This window comes from Bufo gargarizans, chromosome 9, assembly GCF_014858855.1.
Source record: "Bufo gargarizans isolate SCDJY-AF-19 chromosome 9, ASM1485885v1, whole genome shotgun sequence".
Lineage (NCBI taxonomy): Eukaryota > Metazoa > Chordata > Amphibia > Anura > Bufonidae > Bufo > Bufo gargarizans.
Genome location: NC_058088.1, coordinates 173,898,161 through 173,919,409, shown reverse-complemented (window position 1 = coordinate 173,919,409; position 21,249 = coordinate 173,898,161). Strand labels below are relative to the sequence as shown.

General features: G+C 45.3%; 1 protein-coding gene across 1 annotated transcript in view; it reads right to left on the bottom strand.

The window, feature by feature from the left end:
* AKNA (AT-hook transcription factor) overlaps positions 1-20,826 on the bottom strand; it is a 41,060-nt gene extending 20,234 nt beyond the window's left edge. Inside the window, 14 exon segments of the mRNA XM_044269029.1 lie at positions 1,632-1,729; positions 2,798-2,833; positions 2,883-3,015; positions 5,775-6,293; positions 6,945-7,084; positions 7,234-7,414; positions 9,275-9,387; positions 10,182-10,241; positions 11,009-11,145; positions 14,292-14,448; positions 16,220-16,294; positions 18,692-19,156; positions 19,158-19,591; positions 20,007-20,826. Coding sequence (XP_044124964.1) covers positions 1,632-1,729; positions 2,798-2,833; positions 2,883-3,015; positions 5,775-6,293; positions 6,945-7,084; positions 7,234-7,414; positions 9,275-9,387; positions 10,182-10,241; positions 11,009-11,145; positions 14,292-14,448; positions 16,220-16,294; positions 18,692-19,156; positions 19,158-19,591; positions 20,007-20,349 — 2,891 coding nt within the window. The 5' untranslated portion in view covers positions 20,350-20,826.
* Positions 20,827-21,249: the final 423 nt, after the last annotated feature.

Sequence of the window (21,249 nt, the reverse complement as noted above, 5' to 3'; positions counted from 1 at the left end):
TAATGGTCCAGATGGAAGAACTCAAAATCAGATATGGAATAGTTTCTAACAAATTGTAAAATTCCATTTAATGAAACTGATCCTTCTGTTTTTTTTGTTTTTTTTTTTCATACGGGTCTACAAAGCTTTACCTCAGATACTGATCCAATTAGAAGTCAGAAGTGGTCAATGCTGGAAGGAATTGACATTCGGAACATACGATAGCTCCTAGACCCCTGTGCAAAACCTGGATGCACCACATAAAGGGGTTATCCAATAGGAGAAATACCCCCTTCCCCACACACACAATGCTCGGGCCCCTTCTGTAGATGATACTTACCTGGTCTCCATGCCTGGCCGCCGCTGCATCACCCCATCGCGTGGATCAAAACATCCATCGACGGGGGGAGCAGCCTTCCTAGCATCACAGGTGACGCTAAGGAGGCTGGTCACTGTCGCGGCCTGTTGTTGGCTGCTCCCCCTGTTGCCGGATGTTTTGATTTGTGCGACGGGAAGATGCAGCAGCGACCACACAGGGATGCGGAGGGACGCAGGTTCCGGGGACTGGGTAAGGAGGGGCCTGGGCACTGTGTGTGGGGGGTTATTTCTACTATTGGATAACTCCTTTAAAGGGTTTTTTCGGAGTTCGGCTATCAATATCAGAATATTGGGGGTGGGACTCTCAGCACCAATGCTGATCAACTGTCTGAAAGGGTTGTGGTCCTCTTGCAAGCACTGTTTACCTGGAGCTGTCTACCTGCATGTTGTCCTGTTCACTTGAATGGGATGGAACTGCAATACCCTGCAGCACAGCTGCTACTATGCACACATTGTGCAGGTAGATCGACCAAGGTAAACAATAAAGAGGCCAAGGTGCTTGCACAAGAGGCCAACAACTGATTGGCAGGGTGCTGAGAATTGGACCCCACCAATGTAATATTGATGGCCTATCCTGAGCATCGGCCATCAATATCCTAAGCCTTGAAAAGCCCCTTAAGGAGTTATACAGCTCTTTAAACACCCCTATTGGCTGTTAGAAGGGGACACAGGCTACTTAGCTGTAACACCAGGCTCAGTTACTACAATGAAGGGAGAACATGGCGCTCCCCAGAGCACCCTGGCCCCTTCAAACAACGGGGTTAACGAGAGTTAGACCCCCGCTGATTGAATACTGATGGCCTATCCTAAAGATAAGCCAGACACTCCGCAGATATGCCATATGACCTAACAACTGAGCTCTGACTATGCAATTGTCATCTGAGCGCTCACAATGTACTAGAAAATAAAATATGATATAATAAAAGATGTGTAGTACAAAGATTTAGCAAAGATAATTTTAAATAGATTTCAGGTTTTACTATAAGGGGCCATTCACACGTCCGCAAGTGTTTTGCGGTCTGCAAATTGCGGATACACAAAACACGAACACTGCCCATGTGCTTTCCACATTTTGCGGAACGCACATGGCCGCAGAACGGAACTACAGATGCGGACAGCACGCGGTCTGCTGCCGGCATCTTTTGCGGCCCCATTGTAATGAATGGGTCCGCACGCGTTTCGCAATACGGACCAATTCATGTGGACGTGTTAATGGACCCTAATACAGCACTGAGAAAGATAAAGGAGAGCAGAAATGAGATGGGACTGGTTACCGCGTGAGGCTGAGCTGATCTCTCTGCTTTCGGATGAGTTGGGACCGACCACTTTCTGATCCTAGAAACCCACTGTCAGTTTCTGGGGACAAAATTCTCTTTTGCAGAACAGAAAAAAAAGACAATTTAGAAATAACAAGGACAAAATCATTAAAATTTGACTGAAAGCACAAAAAGGCATCAGTACAACCCCTATTCGGGCTTATAGATGTCATAAATGGGGTATTCTATTGGGAACCCCTCTAGGAGGCAGAGCGAAGAGCCTCTACCAAGCAGGGGGACTCATTCCATCCATGTATTACATGGTCACCCATTCATCTGATAAGACTACCATGTTAAATTTCATTTGCCTGGGAACAGGTTGCAGCAGCACCCGGCAAAATCGGCTGTTTGCTGTGCGACAGTCTCTAATATCAGAGGGGCAGTCTATGGTGAGACAACCTCCTTAAAGAGACTTATGTAAAAAATGAAAATCAGACATCATATAGCAACATGACGATCTCTTTCTAACAAAGCCAGAACCTGCCCTGCACCTCACATGGATCCAGAGATCTCCCCATTTATTGCTCTGCTAGATTTATATCAAGCTGACAGCTCGCCAGTAATGTCTTTTCTGCTGCAGCTCAGGGGGCGTGTCCTTGCTCTCCCTATCACAGATCAGGGGGCGTGTCCTTGCTCTCCCTATCACAGCTCAGGGGGTGTGTCCTTGCTCTCCCTATCACAGCTCAGGGGGCGTGTACTTGCTCCCCCTATCACAGCTCAGGAGGCAGTTGAGGGATAAAACTGAGCATGTGCGGCCACCTCAGTAAGAAGGTCAAAGAAATAAGTTAAAGAGCAAACAGCAGGTGGCGCTATACAGATACATTTTATTGAATAACTCAGTGGCTATTCTAAATTTTTAATTACATACAATTGCAAAAGTATTCAGATCCAGGTGCTGGTCTGAAAACTGTAGAATATTTTTTCGTGGGACAACCCCTTTAACTAACAAATTAACAATTTATGTATTGTATATTGACTTTAAACATATGATATCCACCACTTCTGAGCGGTGGAATTCATTCTATTGTCCCTGTGTCCATGGGAGACCTATTACTATTACCAAGAAAGTACCAGCTCAGTGGTAAATCCAGTTATGCCCTATGTGTATAAATGAAGCCACCTACCTGTGCAATATTTCCGTTAGCCCTCAGCGGTCTCTTCTGGGCCGAAGGGCTAACACTTTTGCTGCTGCTGCTACTTTTAGGTGACTGTCGGCTGCGTGCGCTCTCCTCGGTGACAGAAGGGCACGGCTGTGGGGATCCTGGAGTGCTGCTCTCTTGCATGGGGTAATGAAGAACTCAGAGAAACACGCTGTGGGAAAGTTTTGGAGCCATGCGACATCCTGAAAGAACACAGACTGTGGTTATATGTAGACAGCGTAAATGCAGAATGAAGGATGAATGCAGCTGAAGCTGCAAATTCCTTTCCATACTAGGGTATGCCTTCCTACCATTATGGAAGGTGATGTCAGGGGTAATGGCATCTAGTAGCATTGGAGGCACAGCTTGTTAAGCGCTTATTAGCATACCATCTTCCCAGAATTACACAGGAGCGTTGTCTGGCCTATAAGACTCCTCACCCCAGTTAGGCAGATGTAGCATCCCCCGTCACAGGAGTAATGATTAAAAATGGAGGGACTGAAGTGAAGGCTGGGTCAACTAAATGAAAAGTATTACTATACAGACGTCCACACAGGACCTACAAAAAACCTTTGTTTCGTCGTGGATCTCTTGCAAAATCTGCATGTATGAAATGCAGATTTTGTAGTGAATTTGCCTTGGATTTCACCTTACGCATTGCAATGAAATCTGCAGAAAGAATTGACATGCTGTGGATATATATATATATATATATATACACACACACACACAATCTGTACCTCATCAATTTCTGTTTGGAATTATTATTTTTGTTGAAGGGGTATTCCCATCTGAGACAATGGGGGCATATCGCTAGAAGGTTCCAGAGGTGGGACCCGCACCTACACTGAGATCGGAGCAGGGAAAGTGGTGCCAGAGGACCCCGGGTTTCACCGGGTCCGGCCACCACCAAGTGCTCTCCCCATAGTACTGGATGGGAGGGCACCGCGATTGCGTGGCCACCGCTACCATTCATTAATAAGGGGCTGACGAAAATAGCCGAGCCAACAGGGCGGCTTTTGGGCCTCCGTTCTCAGTGTAGGTGGGACCCGCACTTATCAGACAATGGGGGTATATCCTAGCGATATGCCCCCATTGTCTGATTTGGGAAAACCCCTTTAAAATCTCACCCACTTTCTCACTACTGTATTCTGTGGCTTTTCCCGCAAGCAAATCCCGATGGAAAATCTGCAGCATGTCCGCTATGTGGGAGCCAAAGAGGGATCACTGTGGAAAAGCCTCACGCCGAGCCTAACATGTGGATTCTTGTGGCAGGCATGCCATTGCGGGCTATTTATTAGGTACTGGTATACTCAATAGAAATTCCAAGCAACAAGAGTGGACATGTCATGAAGAGTCTGCACAGAGCTACAATTGTGCCTTTCATTTTAGAGAAAATACATAGATATTAATAAAATTGTATTTTCAGATATCCTTCCATAAGCAGTGGCAGCATTCGGCTGTGCAAACAACAGGCACAAAAAAACAGCAACCTTTGCAGGACACTAGGACCATTGATGCTCAGGTACCTAAGAAGAGGGCTGGACCACTTATATAGGTGCAGGATGGCTGGGATTGGTCGCACAGGTCACATGTGCAAAACCCTTAAATCACAGAAAGTGACACTTGGCGGCTCTTAAAGAGGACCTTTCATCTGTTTAACCCTAGTCTAATTAGGGTCTTACCTTATAGGGCGGCCCCCACTGATGTCATCGCACAATTTTTTTTTTTTTTTCAAAGACCCCTGTTGTCCCCCGTTTATTTCGGCGCCTTATATTCTAATTAGCCGACTTGGTTATACTAGGCAGAGACTGGAGCGGTTCCCTTCTCCCTGGCTGTGAGAGCATCCAATCAGAGCGCACCGCTTATAGCCAGGGAGGAGCTCATTCATTATTATATTCAAATAAGGCGCCAAAATCAACGGGTGGACAACAGCGGACGAACGAGGGGGCCTTTAAGAAAAAAAAAAAAAAAAGTGCGATGACATTAGTGGGGGCTGCCCTATAAGGTAAGACCCTAATTAGACTAGGGCTAAACAGATGAAAGGTCCTCTTTAACGAGTTTCTACAGGGAACAGGCTGGAAGGCATGCTGGGTCCAGGAGCAGATTCCAGGAATCATGGTGTCTGTAAGGACAGACCCCAGGATCGCAGCAGTGAATGGGAAGACATCGGCAGCTGATCACCGCCGCTACCTGCCCCACAATGCTGCCAGACGTGGACAATGACAGAGGCAGCCAGGCAGGACAGTGCTCGCCCAAGCACTGAGCCGGGCACCGCGGTGGTGAGTAAGGGAACAGTGGCGGTCAGCAACCGCCGTTAAACAAACATAGTGAGGTCACTGCATTCAGTACCGGCAGATTCCACAGAAGGGAGACGTGCCTGCTGTGAGAGAAATGCATCTAGCTGTGCAAGTAAAACATGGAATAATATGGCTGAGGAAGACATTAAGGAAGCCCAAAAAAGACCTGTTCCTTCACAATTATGATTGTATAAAGAAGCATAGCCATTATGCAACCTCTTTTTGAAAACTCGGGTACACAGCATTTTAGCCCTCTGCTGGGCAAAAGTATACTGCAGCAGATCCATTCACTTCAATAAAACAAATGTTCATCTTTGGACTCAATTTGACAAGTTTGCTGTTCATTTACAAAATTTCTGGCAGCATTTTTGCTGAATGGAACAGCTTGGTAGAAAATGCTACTCTATCCGCAAAATAATAAAAAAATAAAATAAAAAAAGGAAATGAATGCAAAGTAGGTCAACAGAGTCCAAAGATAAATGCTTTGCACTCCGTTTGTCTCACTGAAGTGAATGGATCTGTTGCGGTATAAATCTGAGTATAATTTTCAAGTACTTAAATGTATACCCCAGACTGAAAGCCCAGCGTAGAGTTATATGCAGAGTGAACCCAGTCTTAGTAACAAAGGATCTATGATTATCCCTCATTGTTTAGCCACATACCTTCTCAAGGCTGATGGTTTTTCTTCATCGGGACAGACTCTTTGTCCACTTAATACAGAAGACGATCTGCGTAACTCTGTACGTGATGGTGTGCGTCCAGCACTGGTCCGGCGGCCTACGTCATTCAGGTTGTTGAAGGAGCGCTCTGTTGGTTGATGCGCCTGAGGTGTAGACGTTATTGGATGGTTTTGGTGACCACCTGTGTGCTGTTCCAGCCTATGAAGGGGGTGGTCAGGCAAACTGACAGTCTGTAAATGGTCCTCATGATCCCGTGACTTAACAGATGTGATAGGATCTAATGGTCTTGTATCTTGCCTGGCTTCCTGTGGTCTGACCGATGTTGAGTGAACTGCAGGTCTTCCTTTTTGTGCGACGTCCTGTGATCTAACTGGATCTGAGCGTCCCTGAGTATTGACATCCTGGGGGTGGTTATGTGGTTTAGCATTCTGAGGAAGCTGCTGGGGCCACTCTTCTTGCTCTAATCCAAGAGCTTCAGGAAGAGACTTAAAGCTACTGTATCTGTTAAATGGAAAAAAAAAAGGTGGGAATTACTTCTGATAGAAGACGGTGTATGCGATCGCAGTACTGGAGGTAATCATCTCTGCAAGATTTCAAACAGTGCCTTATATGTTTCAATTAGAACACACCCACAAAATTGTCCAGCGTCTCGACCACTCTCTTAACGTATGCATTGGAGGCTCCATCAGTCTAAGGCCTCATGCACACGGCCGTTGTTTGGGTCCGCATCCGAGCTGCCGTTTTGGCGGCTCGGATGCGGACCCATTCACTTCAATGGGGCCGCAAAAGATGCGGACAGCACTCCATGTGCTGTCCGCATCCGTGGCTCCGTTCCGTGGCCCAGCCAAAAAAATATAACATGTCCTATTCTTGTCCGCACTTTGGGGACAAGAATAGGCATTTAGATTGATGGCCGCCGTTCCGCAAAAAACGGCACGGTCGTGTGCATGAGGCCTAAGTAGCAGTTTGTGTTGTTTTCTGCAGGAAGAATATGCAGGCAGCACTATTTCTTCCTGTCAGAATGAGACACCACCGCAGACCTTACAGACCCCCATTGTAATTCAGTGGGGCCGTCAAATGCTAGCAAGCGTTGTGCGAGGGATCTGCCACTGTGTCTTGGCTTCCCATATAAAGAAACATAAAGGAACTCACGTAGATAGCAAGGTGCCGTAGTCTCGCTCCACCTGCTTGTGCTTGAAGAGTAGAGGCTGAGGTAAATATTCTGCTGGATCTTCCTTACTTAATGTCTCAGCATCTGCTTTAGACATTCCAGGGGGCTCTGGAGATGAGATCTGAAAGGACAGCAGTTTGAGAAGTCTTGGATGATGGTATCAGTGAGCAGAGTACTGCACAGAAGTATTACATTCTAAATAGATTTATTATTAAATGATGCATAATTAATATATAATATGAAAAATATATATGTTTTCACTTCCCTCACCTGAGGGTATGGGGTTTGAAGGGCTGGCGTAGGCACTGAGGCTGATGGAACTGGAGCACTTCCTAAATGATGAGTTGTAAGAGTGTCTTTTAAGTTATTTTCTGATTGTGAAGAGTTTTCTACTCGTTCCTGTATCTCTTCCAGTTGGACGCCCAGTTGGAATATGGCTTCTTCGAGTTCCCTGTAAAATACAATATTCAGATTATACATCACAAAGCAGGACCTTGGTTACAAAGAGATCAATGACAGTAGATGTTACTGATACAGGATTATGTGGAACTGGATTCATAATCTTTATAACCAACATATTAAAAAATCCCTCGGGTGCACCTCAATTCAAAAAGGGATTTTAAAGGAACCTGTCACTATGAAAATGCTGTCCAATCTCCTAGCATCATGAGTCTAATGGAATGAGCAGAGTAGATTAAGATAAAGGGGAGTCATTTATTAAGACTGGCGTTTTAGACCCCTATAGCTGGCGGTGGATCCGCTGAAGTCATGAAGAGGCGCAGGCCTGTACATAACTTTGGCGTATCCAGCACCAGTCTAAATGTAAGCCAACTTCCTTTCAAATGGAGACCAGCAAATCCCAAACTGACTCAATGAGGGAGATTTATCAAGACTGAAGTTCCCATACGCCAGTCTTGATCCCTGGACGCTGGAGTGACATGTGCCTCATTTATTAATTTTTAGTAAATTAATCCCATTTCTGGCAGTCTGTGCGCCAGAAACTGAAGTCTACGCCAGCAAGGGGATGGCAGAGACTTCAGCTATAACTTCTGGCATAAGTTCTAGTAAATCGTATGGGTCGTGCAAAGCTCCATCCTTCCCGTTAAGCCCCCGTCCCTTGTCACCACCTTAGAAAAATGTAGAGAACCTCTAAGGCCCTTTTCACACGAGCGAGTATTCCGCGCGGATGCGATGCGTGAGTTGAACGCATTGCACCCGCACTGAATACCGATCCATTCATTTCTATGGGGCTGTTCACATGAGCGGTGATTTTCACGCATCACTTGTGCGTTGTGTGAAAATCGCAGCATGCTCTATATTCAGCGTTTTTCACGTAACGCAGGCCCCATAGAAATGAATAGGGTTGCGTGAAAATCGCATAGCATCCGCAAGCAAGTGCAGATGCGGTGCGATTTTCACGCACGGTTGCTAGGAGACGATCGGGATGGAGACCCGATCATTATTATTTTCCCTTATAACATGGTTATAAGGGAAAATAATAGCATTCTGAATACAGAATGTATAGTAAAATAGCGCTGGAGGGGTTAAAAAAAATGAAAAAATTATTTAACTCACCTTAATCCACTTGATCGCGTAGCCCGGCATCTCCTTCTGTCTCCTTTGCTGAACAGGACCTGTGGTGACGTCACTCCGGTCATCACATGTTCCATCACATGATCCATCACCATGGTAAAAGATCATGTGATGGAACATGTGATGACCGGAGTGACGTCATCACAGGTCCTGTTCATGTAATTAATGCTCACCCCAGGTCCTGTTCAGCAAAGGAGACAGAAGGAGATGCCGGGCTACGCGAACAAGTGGACTAAGGTGAGTTAAATTATTTTTTATTTTTTTTAACCCCTCCAGCACTATTTTACTATGCATTCTGTATTCAGAATGCTATTATTTTCCCTTATAACCATGTTATAAGGGAAAATAATACAATCTACAGAACACCGATCCCAAGCCTGAACTTCTGTGAAGAAGTTCGGGTTTGGGTACCAAACATGCGCGATTTTTTTCACGCGAGTGCAAAACGCATGACAATGTTTTGCACTCACGCAGAAAAATCGCGGGTGTTCCCGTAACGCACTCGCACATTTTCCCGCAACGCCCGTGTGAAAGGGGCCTAAGAGTCGTAAAATATGGCATGTGCCATAATTTGCAACTTTTTCATGCCACTGTTGTGTGATAAATGCCTTATGCCCCATCTAGGTAAAGGTAGTTTTGATTGAAGCAATGATGTGGCAGAAAAGGAAAACCTGCACAGAGCCTTACGCTGGTAGTAATATTCATATTTTGCATTTACCTTTGTGGATCTAGCTCGCCAGTCAGGTTCCCAGAACCAGTACGTTGCTGTTCTTGAGCCTTTAAATATCTTCTTTCCAGCACATCCAGGGAACCACACAATTCCTGCACTGCCTGGAATGGATTCACAGTTCAGAAAATTAAGATTTTATTTCATTATTTTAAGTTTTATAAAATCAAGAAGAGTCAATTCATAATAAGGGTTCTGTAGTTTTCACATGTAATGATGAAATAAATGAACACAGGGGCAGACTGGGCACTTAAAGTGGCCCTGGAAAAAAAACTAAAAGTGGCCCCATGTTGTAGGTGGGTCCAAATTGACAGAAGGTGGGGCAACACAAGTAGGTAGGGATAACACAAGTAGGTAGGGATAACACAAGTAGGTAGGGATAACGTAGGTAGGCAGGGGCAGCAATACCATAATGCAGAACAATATATCACCCCAGCACAACCAAATACCACACTGCAGCACTAAATGCTGCCACCTGTGCCACAGTCTTCAACTGTATCGCTGTCCTGAGGACAGAAATACAGTTGAATTAAGAAGGGCAATTGCGGCCACTGGCCAGGTGCATAGGAGATAATCAGATTGTTGTGTACTCAGCCGGTGGCCATGAAGAGAGCTTGGGTGGCCCCACAAAGGCATAGGCCCACCGGGAAAGTTCCCTGTAGGGTCTATGGCCAGTCCGCCACTGAATGAACACAACATGCAGAAGTTCTACACTATGGACACATGTGGTCCCTGAGCTAAGATCTTGCTGATCACAATGAACTGAAGATTATATTAGTAGCGTACAGTGCATGTAAAGGTTGTGGCTCTGTAAGAAGTCATTTTTAGTAGTAAAATAATTCTGTTGTGCAGATGTAGTAGTATGTTCCTTCAGATCGCTTGGAAACAGAAATGTTACCTGCCGCTGTTCTTCAGGAGTCAGGTTCTCGCTGCGCAGCAATTCTTCAAGAAGTTCGACCTGTCAGATTAATGCATATGAGTTACCATATGTAGTTTAAAGTGCCCACTCTATGATGGCCCACTCAGTGATATGTATGAAATATCACATCCATATTAGCTCATTAGAAATGCCTTATTAGAGTTACAATACACTTCTAACCACTGTAATCCCAGTCCCTGAGATGACTTGCTTTATATTACTATATGTAAATGTGACTTTAAAGGGCATCTGTCAACAGATTCGTACCTATGTCACTGGCTTACCTGTTGCATGTGCGCTTGGCAGCTGAAGGCATCTGTGTTGGTCTCATGATCATATGTGCCCGCATTGCTGAGAAAAATTGTGTTTTATTATATGCAAATGAACCTCTAGGAGCAACGGGGGCGTTGCTGTTACACCTACAAGCTCTGCCCTCTCTGCAACTGCTGCACCCTCTTACTTTGATTGACAGGCCAAGTGTTATGTTTTCACTGTCTGGCCCTGTCAGTCAAAATCGAGAGGGTGCGGCAGTTGCAGAGAAAGCAGACCCTCTAGGTGTAAGGGCAACTCCTCCGTTGCTCCTAGAGGCTCATTTGCATATATTAAAACATATTTTTTCCCAGCCATGCAGGCACATATGAACATGGGACCAACACAGATGCCTTCAGCTTCCAAGCGCACATGGAACAGGTCAGCCAGTGTCATAGGTACAAAACTGCTGACAGATGCTCTTTAAGAGAAGTGCTACATAAAGTCACACAAATGACTGCAGTCAAATACTGTAAAGTAATGAATGTGACACCAACCTCTTGGTGAAGGGTCTCTAAGTGTGACATCAGAGTGGAGGCAACGTCTTCAGGTGGATGAAGAGAGGAGGAACCTGAGGGTTCTGGTAAGGTATAGACTGGGGGGGTCACAGAGGGTTTCCGGTGCTCAGAGGAACCTACATCAAAACACAGATCCAAGATTAACCTTAGGTTTCCTTGACTTAACTGGAAACTACACCCAAAAGATCAAACATCTGATATGATATCAGTTGCTTTATGTATGTTCGCTATTGTCCATTAAGAATGTGAAAAACTTTTTTACACATTACTTATATGATAAAAGATGACCACTTCAAGTTAGAGGCTCCAAGCCTGAGCCTATCCTCCTAAATCTGGCTGTACATTTCAGATAGCTTTCAGCCAAGCATGCGTGTATTCTGAATGGGGAGAGGGGAATAACTCACTACCGGACACCCCTGGCAGCGGCTTATCTCCTAGATAGCAAAGAGATCAGCATGCTAAAATCCAACAGCCTGATTCTTCTCTCCCCCAATGGCAGAGAGTCGGGGGGCTCCCATATACATTACATAGTCAGCTGGTCCTGCTAAAATGGAAAGGTTCAGCCAACATACATCTGTCTCAGCTTCACCTCTGGGACCAGTATCTATCTCTAGAATGCGCACCCTCCCAACTCTGTTTCGACTAAATGCCGGGGCCAGAGGTGGACGATACTAGCGAAACCTCCGAGAAGGTCTGCTGAGCTTATGTCACAGACCTGGGCAATTGTAAGCCTATTGACTCCCATTTTTTGCATACAGTTACATTGAAAAGTGCAGTTAACAGACATGGCTATACCAAAGTATACCAGCCAAATGTATGCCAAAAGGACACTTATCGGCACACATTTGGCTAATGGCAGACTAAAGACAGGCATGTACGAGACTTTCCAGCATATCTGCTATATGCAGAATCCAGACATAGGGTTACCGTAACCTAAATACAACATTCATCATATGAAATATCTCCTAAGAGCTACACATTTGGCATTAATATAAAGTAGCATGGAATACAACTCCACCGTGTAGTACTGACACTATCCAGAGAATAATCCACAGCTTTGGGATCCCGAGAATGGACTGCACTCCTGATCTGATCCTGGAAGCTGGTCAGCGCTGTATACATTTTCCGACAATTGAAAATAACACATGTGCATTTGCTCAGGAAGGGTCCTGGATAAACCTATGATACATTGACCTACATATTGCAATGCAAAGGTTCTCTGTCTGCTGAAACAGCTTGAGCTGTGACTAATCTAAGTATGTATACTCAGGAAGAGGAAGTTGAGCAAAAATGTTAGTAGAGATTTGGAGATGTGAAACAGGTGGCTAAATGTACAAAACAAGCGACAAGCGTCTCATATTGGGGAAGGTTCCGAATTTTCGGTGCAGTTGTTTTGAGCCAAAGCCAGTGAATCCATCAGGAAGAAAACATATAAATCCTTCCTCCTCTCTTTACGACAGACCCAAAAAGGCCCCTTTCACATGAGTGGTACAGAATGTGTCTGGGTCGGTTCAGTGAAAAGACTGAGAGTTTTGCATGCAAGTTCAACAAGCTTTTAATTTTTTTTTCTGGACAGGTTTTATCCGTGAACAAAAGAATAACTCTCAACATCTCCTAGGAACCATTAGTGAAAAACGCAGTGCATCTGGATGCCTTCTGTTTTTTACGCAGACCCATTAATTTCTATGGAGCCAGAGCTGCGTGAAAAATTAACAATAGAGAACGTGCTGCGATTTTCCCTAAATCGCAAAGATGATGAGTGAAAAACTAGGCTAATGTGCACATACCGATTGAGGCTACTTTCACACTAGCGTTTTTTGCGGATCCATCATGGATCTGCATAAAACGCCTCCGTTACAATAATACAACCGCATGCATCCGTCATGAATGGTTGTATTATGTCTTATACAGCCAAGACGGATCCGTCATGAACTCCATTGAAAGTCAATGGGGGACGGATCCGTTTTCTATTGTGTCAGAGAAAACTGATCCGTCCCCATTGACTTACATTGTGTGTCAGGACGGATCCGTCTCGCTCCGCATCCCAGGTCGGACAGCAAAATGTTGTATTATGTCTTCTATAGCTATGACGGATCCGTCTTGAACACCATTGAAAGTCAATGGGAGACGGATCCGTTTTCAATTGTGGCAGATTGTGGCAGAGAAAACGGATCCGCCCCCATTGACTTACATTGGATCCGTTTGGCTCCGCTTCGCTGCAGGCAGTGTTTTGGTGTCCTCCTCCAGAGCGGAGTGGTGACTGAACGGAGGCAAACTGATGCATTCTGAGCGGATCCTTTTCCATTCAGAATGCATTAGGGCAAAACTGATCTGTTTTGGACCACTTGTGAGAGCCCTGAATGGATCTCACAAACGGAAAGCTAAAACACAAGTGTGAAAGTAGCCTGAAATGAATGGGTCAAGATTCAGTCCAGATGATGTCCATTAACAAAACTGGATCACATCTGGATGGAAAAGTAAAAGCATAAAGTATAACATTTGCCAAATAAGATACAATCCAGTAATGAAAGTAATCATATATATTTATATTCACAGGATGGGTCATCAATATTAGGGCTCATTCACACGACCATGGTTTGGTTCTGCATCCGAGCAGCACTTTTGGCAGGCTCGGATGTGGACCTATTCACTTCAATGGGGCCGCAAAAGATGCAGACAGCACTCCATGTGCTGTCCGCATCCATAGCTCTATTCCGAGGCCCCACAAAAATTATGAGTCACGTCCTATTCTTGTCAGTGTTGCGGACGAGAATAGGCATTTCTATAAAGGGCAGTCCGTTCCGCAAATTACGGAAGGCAAACATGTAGGTGTTTTGCGGATCAGCAATTTGCGGACTGCAAAATACGGCACGTTCGTGTGAACAAGCCCTTAGACTGTCAGGGTCCTGACGTCCAGCACTTCCTTCCAGATCAACTAGTAGCTCTGGAACTACACAGCTCAGTCATTAGTGTGTAGTGGATGGGCAGGGTACTGCAGCACTGCTCCCATTCACTTCAGTGGGAGTAGTCCTGTGGTATCCAGGTCCATCCACTACACAGTGGACGGAGCTGTGGATTTCAAACCTGCACCATGAGTGAATTTCTGAATGGATGCCGAGCACATTTTTCTGCAGCACGTGGATGAGATTTGTTAAAAACCCTGTAATACGCTGCAGATGTTCTGCCCACAAAATCCAGACAGAAAATCCGCAGCTAGGCATACCTGCCCTGTGTGAAGATACTGTAAAATCCTTTTACTAACCTAAGTCCACTTCAGTTGCCCCATGATGATCATTTACTGAGCTGAAAGTTGCAGCTTGAGCGTGTGGTATGGAAAACTCCATAACTTTTGTGCCCTGGGTGACTGTTCCCATCTCAATACTGTGACTTGGTTGCGGTGGGTCTGAGTAGAGATGTACCTGAAAAACAATACAGTACGTTTTAGGGTCCATTCAGACATCAGCATTTTTTTTCCCCAGATTTTCGTTCTGTTTTTTAACAATTGTACATCCGCATCCGTTCCGTTTTTCCGCAAAAAAAAAAAGATTATTTTTTTATATTTCCTGGAAACGGATCCGCAATTGCAGATGACATACGGATGACATATTGATGCATTCCGCATGTAATCCGCATTTTTGCGGACCCATTGACTAAAATGGGACCACGGACCAAATTTTGCGGACAATAGTAGGACAAGCTCTATTTTTCTTGTGGATCCGCATAACGGAACGGAACAACGGATGCAGACAGCACACTGAGTGCTGTCTGCATTTTTTGTGGGGCCATAGAAATGAATGGGTCCGCATTCCGTTCAGCAAATTTGCTGAACGTATGCGGATTACAAAATACTGACGTGTGAATGGACCCTTAGTTTTCCTCACTGAAGTGATTGTAAACTGGCAGTGCCATTTTCATGTAAAATATTAGTAAGTTGATTCTAACCCTTTACATTATGGCACTATGTGCGTAGCAAGCCCTTGAGGAGCCGGAACAGAAGATGGGAGTGGTAGTGGCTCTAACTAGGATGTGTCACATTGGTTTCCATCGGGCTGTCGCTCCCTAGGGCCAGTGCAGCGTAAGGAGTGTGCACCCTTTCTTCCTTCTGGGCACTCCCTGCAGTTGGGGCTCCTGCTTGATGGTAGTTTAGGGTGCCCTTGATGTTGTTGTTTGTATGGGTTCTTAGCAGGAGGTGTAGTAGTGCAATGGCCAGTGTATAGTGTGGTAGGAGTCAGAAAACTAGGCCAGAGTAAAGAATAAACGTCTCTTTTTACTTGAGTGCAAAATAGGAGTTATAGTACATGCAACAACAATCTGTACACAGTGAAAATCATTTTCCCAGATGGCGACGTATGGAGGCTGGCACAGTGGCAAATAAAGTCTCTCTATCTAGAATCATCGGCTGGTAACTGTAATCTGGCAATTGTGGTTGTAGTGTCCACTGCAGTATACAGGCTTTAGAGGCACGTCTGGCCAGTACGTGGTTAAGAGTGATGGGTGTCTTAACTGTAATCCCTCAAAAGCAGCAAAATCTGGTTATCTGTAGTCTCAGGTTATCCTTACATACTCTAATGTAATGTAGATTCTGAGCTCTTGTCTTTCCTTCTTTCTTTAGCAGAAATAGTATCTTTCACAGAGATCGGTTAGTCTCTGCATCCTGAGGCCTAAGAATAAGGAGCGCAAGACTTGCTTCCTCCCTCCTCACTCACTATACTAGAACACCCCATCCAGACAGGAAGTCAGACCAGCCCACTCCTGCCAAGAGGGGAGGAACAGAGTCGTTAACTATGTCCCTGCCAGCCAACCATACCAGGTCATGCTGGGTGTACATAACATTAGATAACAATAGGAACAAACCATTTGCAGGTGCCCCCTGTACTGGGGTACTGCACATGTACAGAACTGATTTCATGAAAAAGATCACTTTCCAACATAAACTAGTGACAGATCCTCTTAGCAAAATGCTGTATCAGTACATGCCGAACGAGTCCCCATATTCATTCCCCGGCCACCTGCTGCCGATTCATATGGGGAAAAAAAACTGTCAGTCAGAGGCAGGTGGGCGGGGAGAGCCGTGAGCATGCGCTGGAGCTGTTAGAACCTAGCAGCATAAAACTGCTGACAGATTCCCTTTAAAACATTTCACCTAGCCTCGGGTGTATACCACTTACGAGCATGTGCTATATTTCTTACTTTAGCTCCCAGTCTCAGGCGGTCAATGGTATTTTCAGCTTCGGCGTACTTAGTGAGCAGCTTGTGGTAATCCTCCTTTTAAGAAGTAAGAGAAACGGGAAGGTGATTAAGTATTAAGGGTAATAGACAATTAAAAATAGATACAAAATCTAAAAGGCAACCGGGAGTATGGAGGAAATAGAGCAGAGACATACTAAATTGTATAAATCTTACTTTTCCGAATGCAGCTCTTTTATCTCATTCCCATAAAATGCTCATAAAATATTATCAATAAAAAACGGGGCCCAAACTCAGGAAGGGCCTGGGTGCAGGACAAATAGATTTATTTTTAGGGCCAGGGAGCGGTGAGTAATACCAGTGCTAGGAGCACTATACTCATGTCTTCTTCTCTAGGCGCCTGTGCTACACTAAGGCTAGGTCTACACGACGAAATCCGTCTTGAATGGATTTTCTGCGACTGTCGCGTCGCAGTCGCAGCATGTCGCAGTGCGACACCATAGACTGCCATTATAAAAATTGTCGCGCGACATTGGTGCAACAAAATGTCGCGCGACAAATGTCGTCGTGTAGACCTAGCCTTAGTCCTGGCAGCGCACAGCTTCAGGGCAGGACGTAGTGTGTGTAGGAGTGCGCTATAACCTGACGCTGTGCAATGTCAGGTCACAGTGTGTGCACAAAGAGCGGAAGCCACCCACAGGAGGAGAAGAGAGGTAAGTGTTTTTTGGCCCGGTCTGAGATCTGCAGTAAGGGGACCAAGGGGGTGGAGTCCGTTGAAAAATTTGCTGTGGGGCCCAATCAGTTCTAGTTACGTCACTGAAAAGGGACATTGCACAGGCTAATGCCTTATGTGCACGCAGAGCCTGGTACACGGAGCCTGTAAGGCCACACACCTCTGTAATAAGGCATCCATGCCACATCATTTCATAAGGAATCCACCAGAAAATAAAATCTGTATGAAATCAGAGACATATGGCGGTACAGTAGGTCTCCAGAGAATTTAACTGCTGCTTATTATGGCGCTGTATAAAACATATCTATGGTAGATGCACAAGGCCTTATACTTTAGCTTTAAAGGGGTCCATTAGTATGAATGAGCGAACCCGAACTTTACAGGTTCAGATGGTGTAGGAATTCCGTTATGGATTCCGTTATAATGGAATTCGTAGACGGAATGCAAAACAGAAGCCTTTAAGAGACATTCCGTTTTGATCCGTCATAATAGAAGTCTATGGCCAAACATAACGGATCCGTCCTGGTTTCCACTACGCAGGACGGAAAACAAAGTCCTGCATAACTGGAAATCAGACGGATCCGTAAGGGTAAGTTCGCTCAGTCCCTACAGTATCACATTGCTGGGGGCTCATCACTGTCTGATTGTTTACTAGGCACAGTGCAGTACATGTGGCAGTGGCTGTGCCTGGTACTGCAGCCCAGTTCCATTTAAAGAGGACCTCTCACCACTAAATGCAATGCAATCTGAAAGTACCACACTACAGAGCAGGAGAAGCTGAGTAGATTGATATATATTTTGGTGGGAAAAGATTCAGTAAAACCTGTATTATATACATTCATATCATTGCTTTGTAAACCTCCTGTGAACAGCTATAGGTACAGAAGGGAGGTGTTATCAGTGATTGATAGCATTGCATACGAGAGATAGCTGTCAGTCACTGATAACACCTCCTTCCTGTACCTATAGCTGTTCGCAGGAGGTTTAGAAAGCAATGATATAAATGTATATAATACAGGTTTTACTGATTCTTTGCCCACAAAATTATATATCAATCTGCTCAGCTTCTCCTGCTCTACAACATGGTGCTTTCATATTGCATTGCATTTTGTGGTGAGTTGCAATACCAGGCACAGCCACTACAAAATGTACAGCGCTGTGCCTAGTAAACAATTGAGTCAGCTGACGGTGGAGGTGGTGCAAGTTAGGCTATTTTCACACTCGCGTTTTGTGCGGATCCGTCATGGACAGATCAGTTCAGATAATACAGCCGTCTGCATCCGTTCTGAACGGATCCATTTGTATTATCTTTAACATAGCCAGGACGGATCCGTCTTGAACATTATTGAAAGTCAATGGAGGACGGATCCGTTTTCTATTGTGCCAGTGAAAACGGATCCAACATTGTGTGTCAGAACGGATCCGTTTGGCTCAGTTTAATCAGACGGACACCAAAACGCTGCAAGCGGTGTTTTGGTGTCGGCCTCCAGAGCGGAATGGAGACTGAACTGATGCATTCTGAGCGGATCCTTTCCCATTCAGAATGCATTAGAATGCAAACTGATCCGTTTTGGACCACCTGTGAGAGCCCTGAACGGATCTCACAAACTGAAAGCCAAAACGCCAGTGTGAAAGTAGACTTAGACCCCCATCAATCTGAGACTGATGGCCTATCCTAAATATATAATAAGGCTGCAAAATCATCTAAAAATATTTAAAAAATGAACTTGTATAGTACCGACCTGCAGCTGATGGACCAGCACAGTGGCTTGTTGCGGAGTCTTGAATTCTTGTGGTACAGCAGGTGGTACAACAGGTTCCTGAACAGGCCTTTCTGTACTGCTAAGCAGAACCTCCCTCACTATCTCTGCTGGAGACTTGAAGATCACAGGAGCGCTTAGGTTTTGCTTTTCTGGTCTGCGAGGCTGAGGAGGACGATATCCCTCTTCATCACGGGGAAATCGGACTTTGGGCCCAACTTTGGAAAAATCAGGCAAGGGGTAGTTCAATTGTCCTCTGCCATACAGAGGTGTGGTTGAATGTTTGCCTCTTCTCACGGTGGAGGGCTCCACATGTTGTGTCCTGGTAGGTGCTGACGTGGGCTTAGATCTTACGTTCCTGGCCTGTTTAGAGTCCCTAGTAAGTTTGGAGACATTTGTAGGGATTTGACCCGGGATGGCTTCTGGGATTCCCCCACTTTCTGTACACTGAAGACTCTGGCAAAGTTTCATCTTCTATCCTAGGGGTAATGCTTAACCTACCGAAACGACTCATGAGTCTGGTGTCCCAAGTACTGGGAACGGGAGGGGATGATGGAGATGGGGATTCGGCGATACCACAATCTTCCTGATCGTCTAGGCTTTCAGAATAATCCACCTCATCCTTAGGGTTTTCGTCCAAGTGCTCTTCTCTCAATGATGTTTGCTCATATTCTTCATACCTTCTATGTCCGGGACTTTCATCCAGAAGTTCTGACTGTGTTTGATTCCAATTATCATCTTCATCCCACGCTCCCAGCGAACTCCCTCGATCCACCTCATCTTCAGTCATATCCAGTTGTTGGTCTCTGCTTGGGGGATGACGATCTAATGCAGATGGCAATGTAACTGATCTACTCGGGTGGTCCAATAAGCTGTGAACCTCTGTAAGAATGAAAAAGACGCCATTTTGTTATGGTGGTCACAATCTATTCCATGCCAAATGACTATGTTTTAGGTAGAACTTATGCTTGGTTTGGCCATACATATTGGTCGCCATAAGAAATCTGATTACATGGTTCAGCAGACAAGGTACTCCAGGTTTCATTTCAGCTTAATATACTAATCTACAGGTCGAAACCAGCTGGCTGACCCATACATTGGTCAATATCCCAACATTACAGTTATGATTACCTTAAGGATGGCTTCTAGCCATACTTGCATACCAAACTGGAAATGTAGAACTGCTACTGTATTTCCTATGCACTTACATTAGACCCATCCAACAAAGACCCGGCAGTCTTCGTCGGGTGGGTCTGGCACCTCCAGAAATATGTTGCTCAGCCGAAGGTTTGCTTACCTGTATCATGACTGACGATACCATCGCCATTCCTCAACGTTTCGGCTCTTTCCTCTGCCACCCCAGACAAACTGAAATCTTCTTGCCAGCTAGGGACCCCAAATCTTTCATCTTCTGATGGGGTTCCTGCATAGGGAACGCCATCTTTATACATCTCCATCATGCCCTCTTCATCAAAAGCCAGCACCTGCTCCTCATCTCCTTCTAGATCGCCTTGACTGTCCACCCCCAGCAGCTCTTCTTCATCCATTCCAATGACTCCATTTTCATCCATGTACCGGGAAAAACGATTCTCTTCCTCATCGCTGCTGTCGCTCGGCTGCTGTCGATTATGACTGTCCATGGTCAGGGAGAGTGAGACGGGCAGCTCACGTCCTCCACCATATCACCTGCTGGGACACAATTATCGAAAACACCATAAGCTGGAAGTAACTTCATCGAAGTGAGATGAGGGCTCTTCTAACAGAAGCGCAACCTCCCCTTTTCTTTTTTGCCTTCCTGTTTCTCGCCTCCACTATTTCTAACCTTCCTGTCTGCTTCTTCCTCTCCTTTTAGTTTTTATTTGCTTGTATGATCGCTCTGTTTTAGTCCTCGCTGCCTTTCTTTCTCTACTCTCTTCTGCTTTCTTTCATGCACTTGCCTGTCTTGCATCAACTTCCTTTCTTGCAAAGTTTTCTTTTCTTTTTTATTGCAGCAGATTATTTGCAGCTTTCCTTTTGCCTCCTGCTTTTTTCGGTCTCGCGTACCTCTGCGTGTGCTCGGTCCAGCTTACAGCCATTTCTGTTGATTCTCCCGGCTAAGTCAGCTGACCAAAATAAAAGCCTCTTCTTAGCATCCCTCCCCCTCCTTACCACATCGCCAGCTTCCCCCCTTCACTTCCCCTCCGCATGTGATGTAAGACTACGAGACCCACCAAAAACCTTATGGCTGACCTGCGCAGATTGCAGTTACAAAATCCACATCCTGAGACGTGTTTGCTTTTGTGCGGACTGGAGAGTTTTTTTGACACATACGCCCTCCCATTTACTAACCAGTAGTTTACTGGCAGACGCATTGCTACAGTGAAGTGGGCTCAGAGTTTCCTGTGCTTGGAAGAAATTACTTAATCATACTGACATGTTTGATTTCCTTCTAAGGCTATGGCCGCACGCTGCGGTCGTGTCGCGGCAGCGGTCGAGTACCGCGCAGTTGTACCAGCTGCAGCAGACGTTAATCAAAGTTTTTAGCAACCCCCTGTTACGGC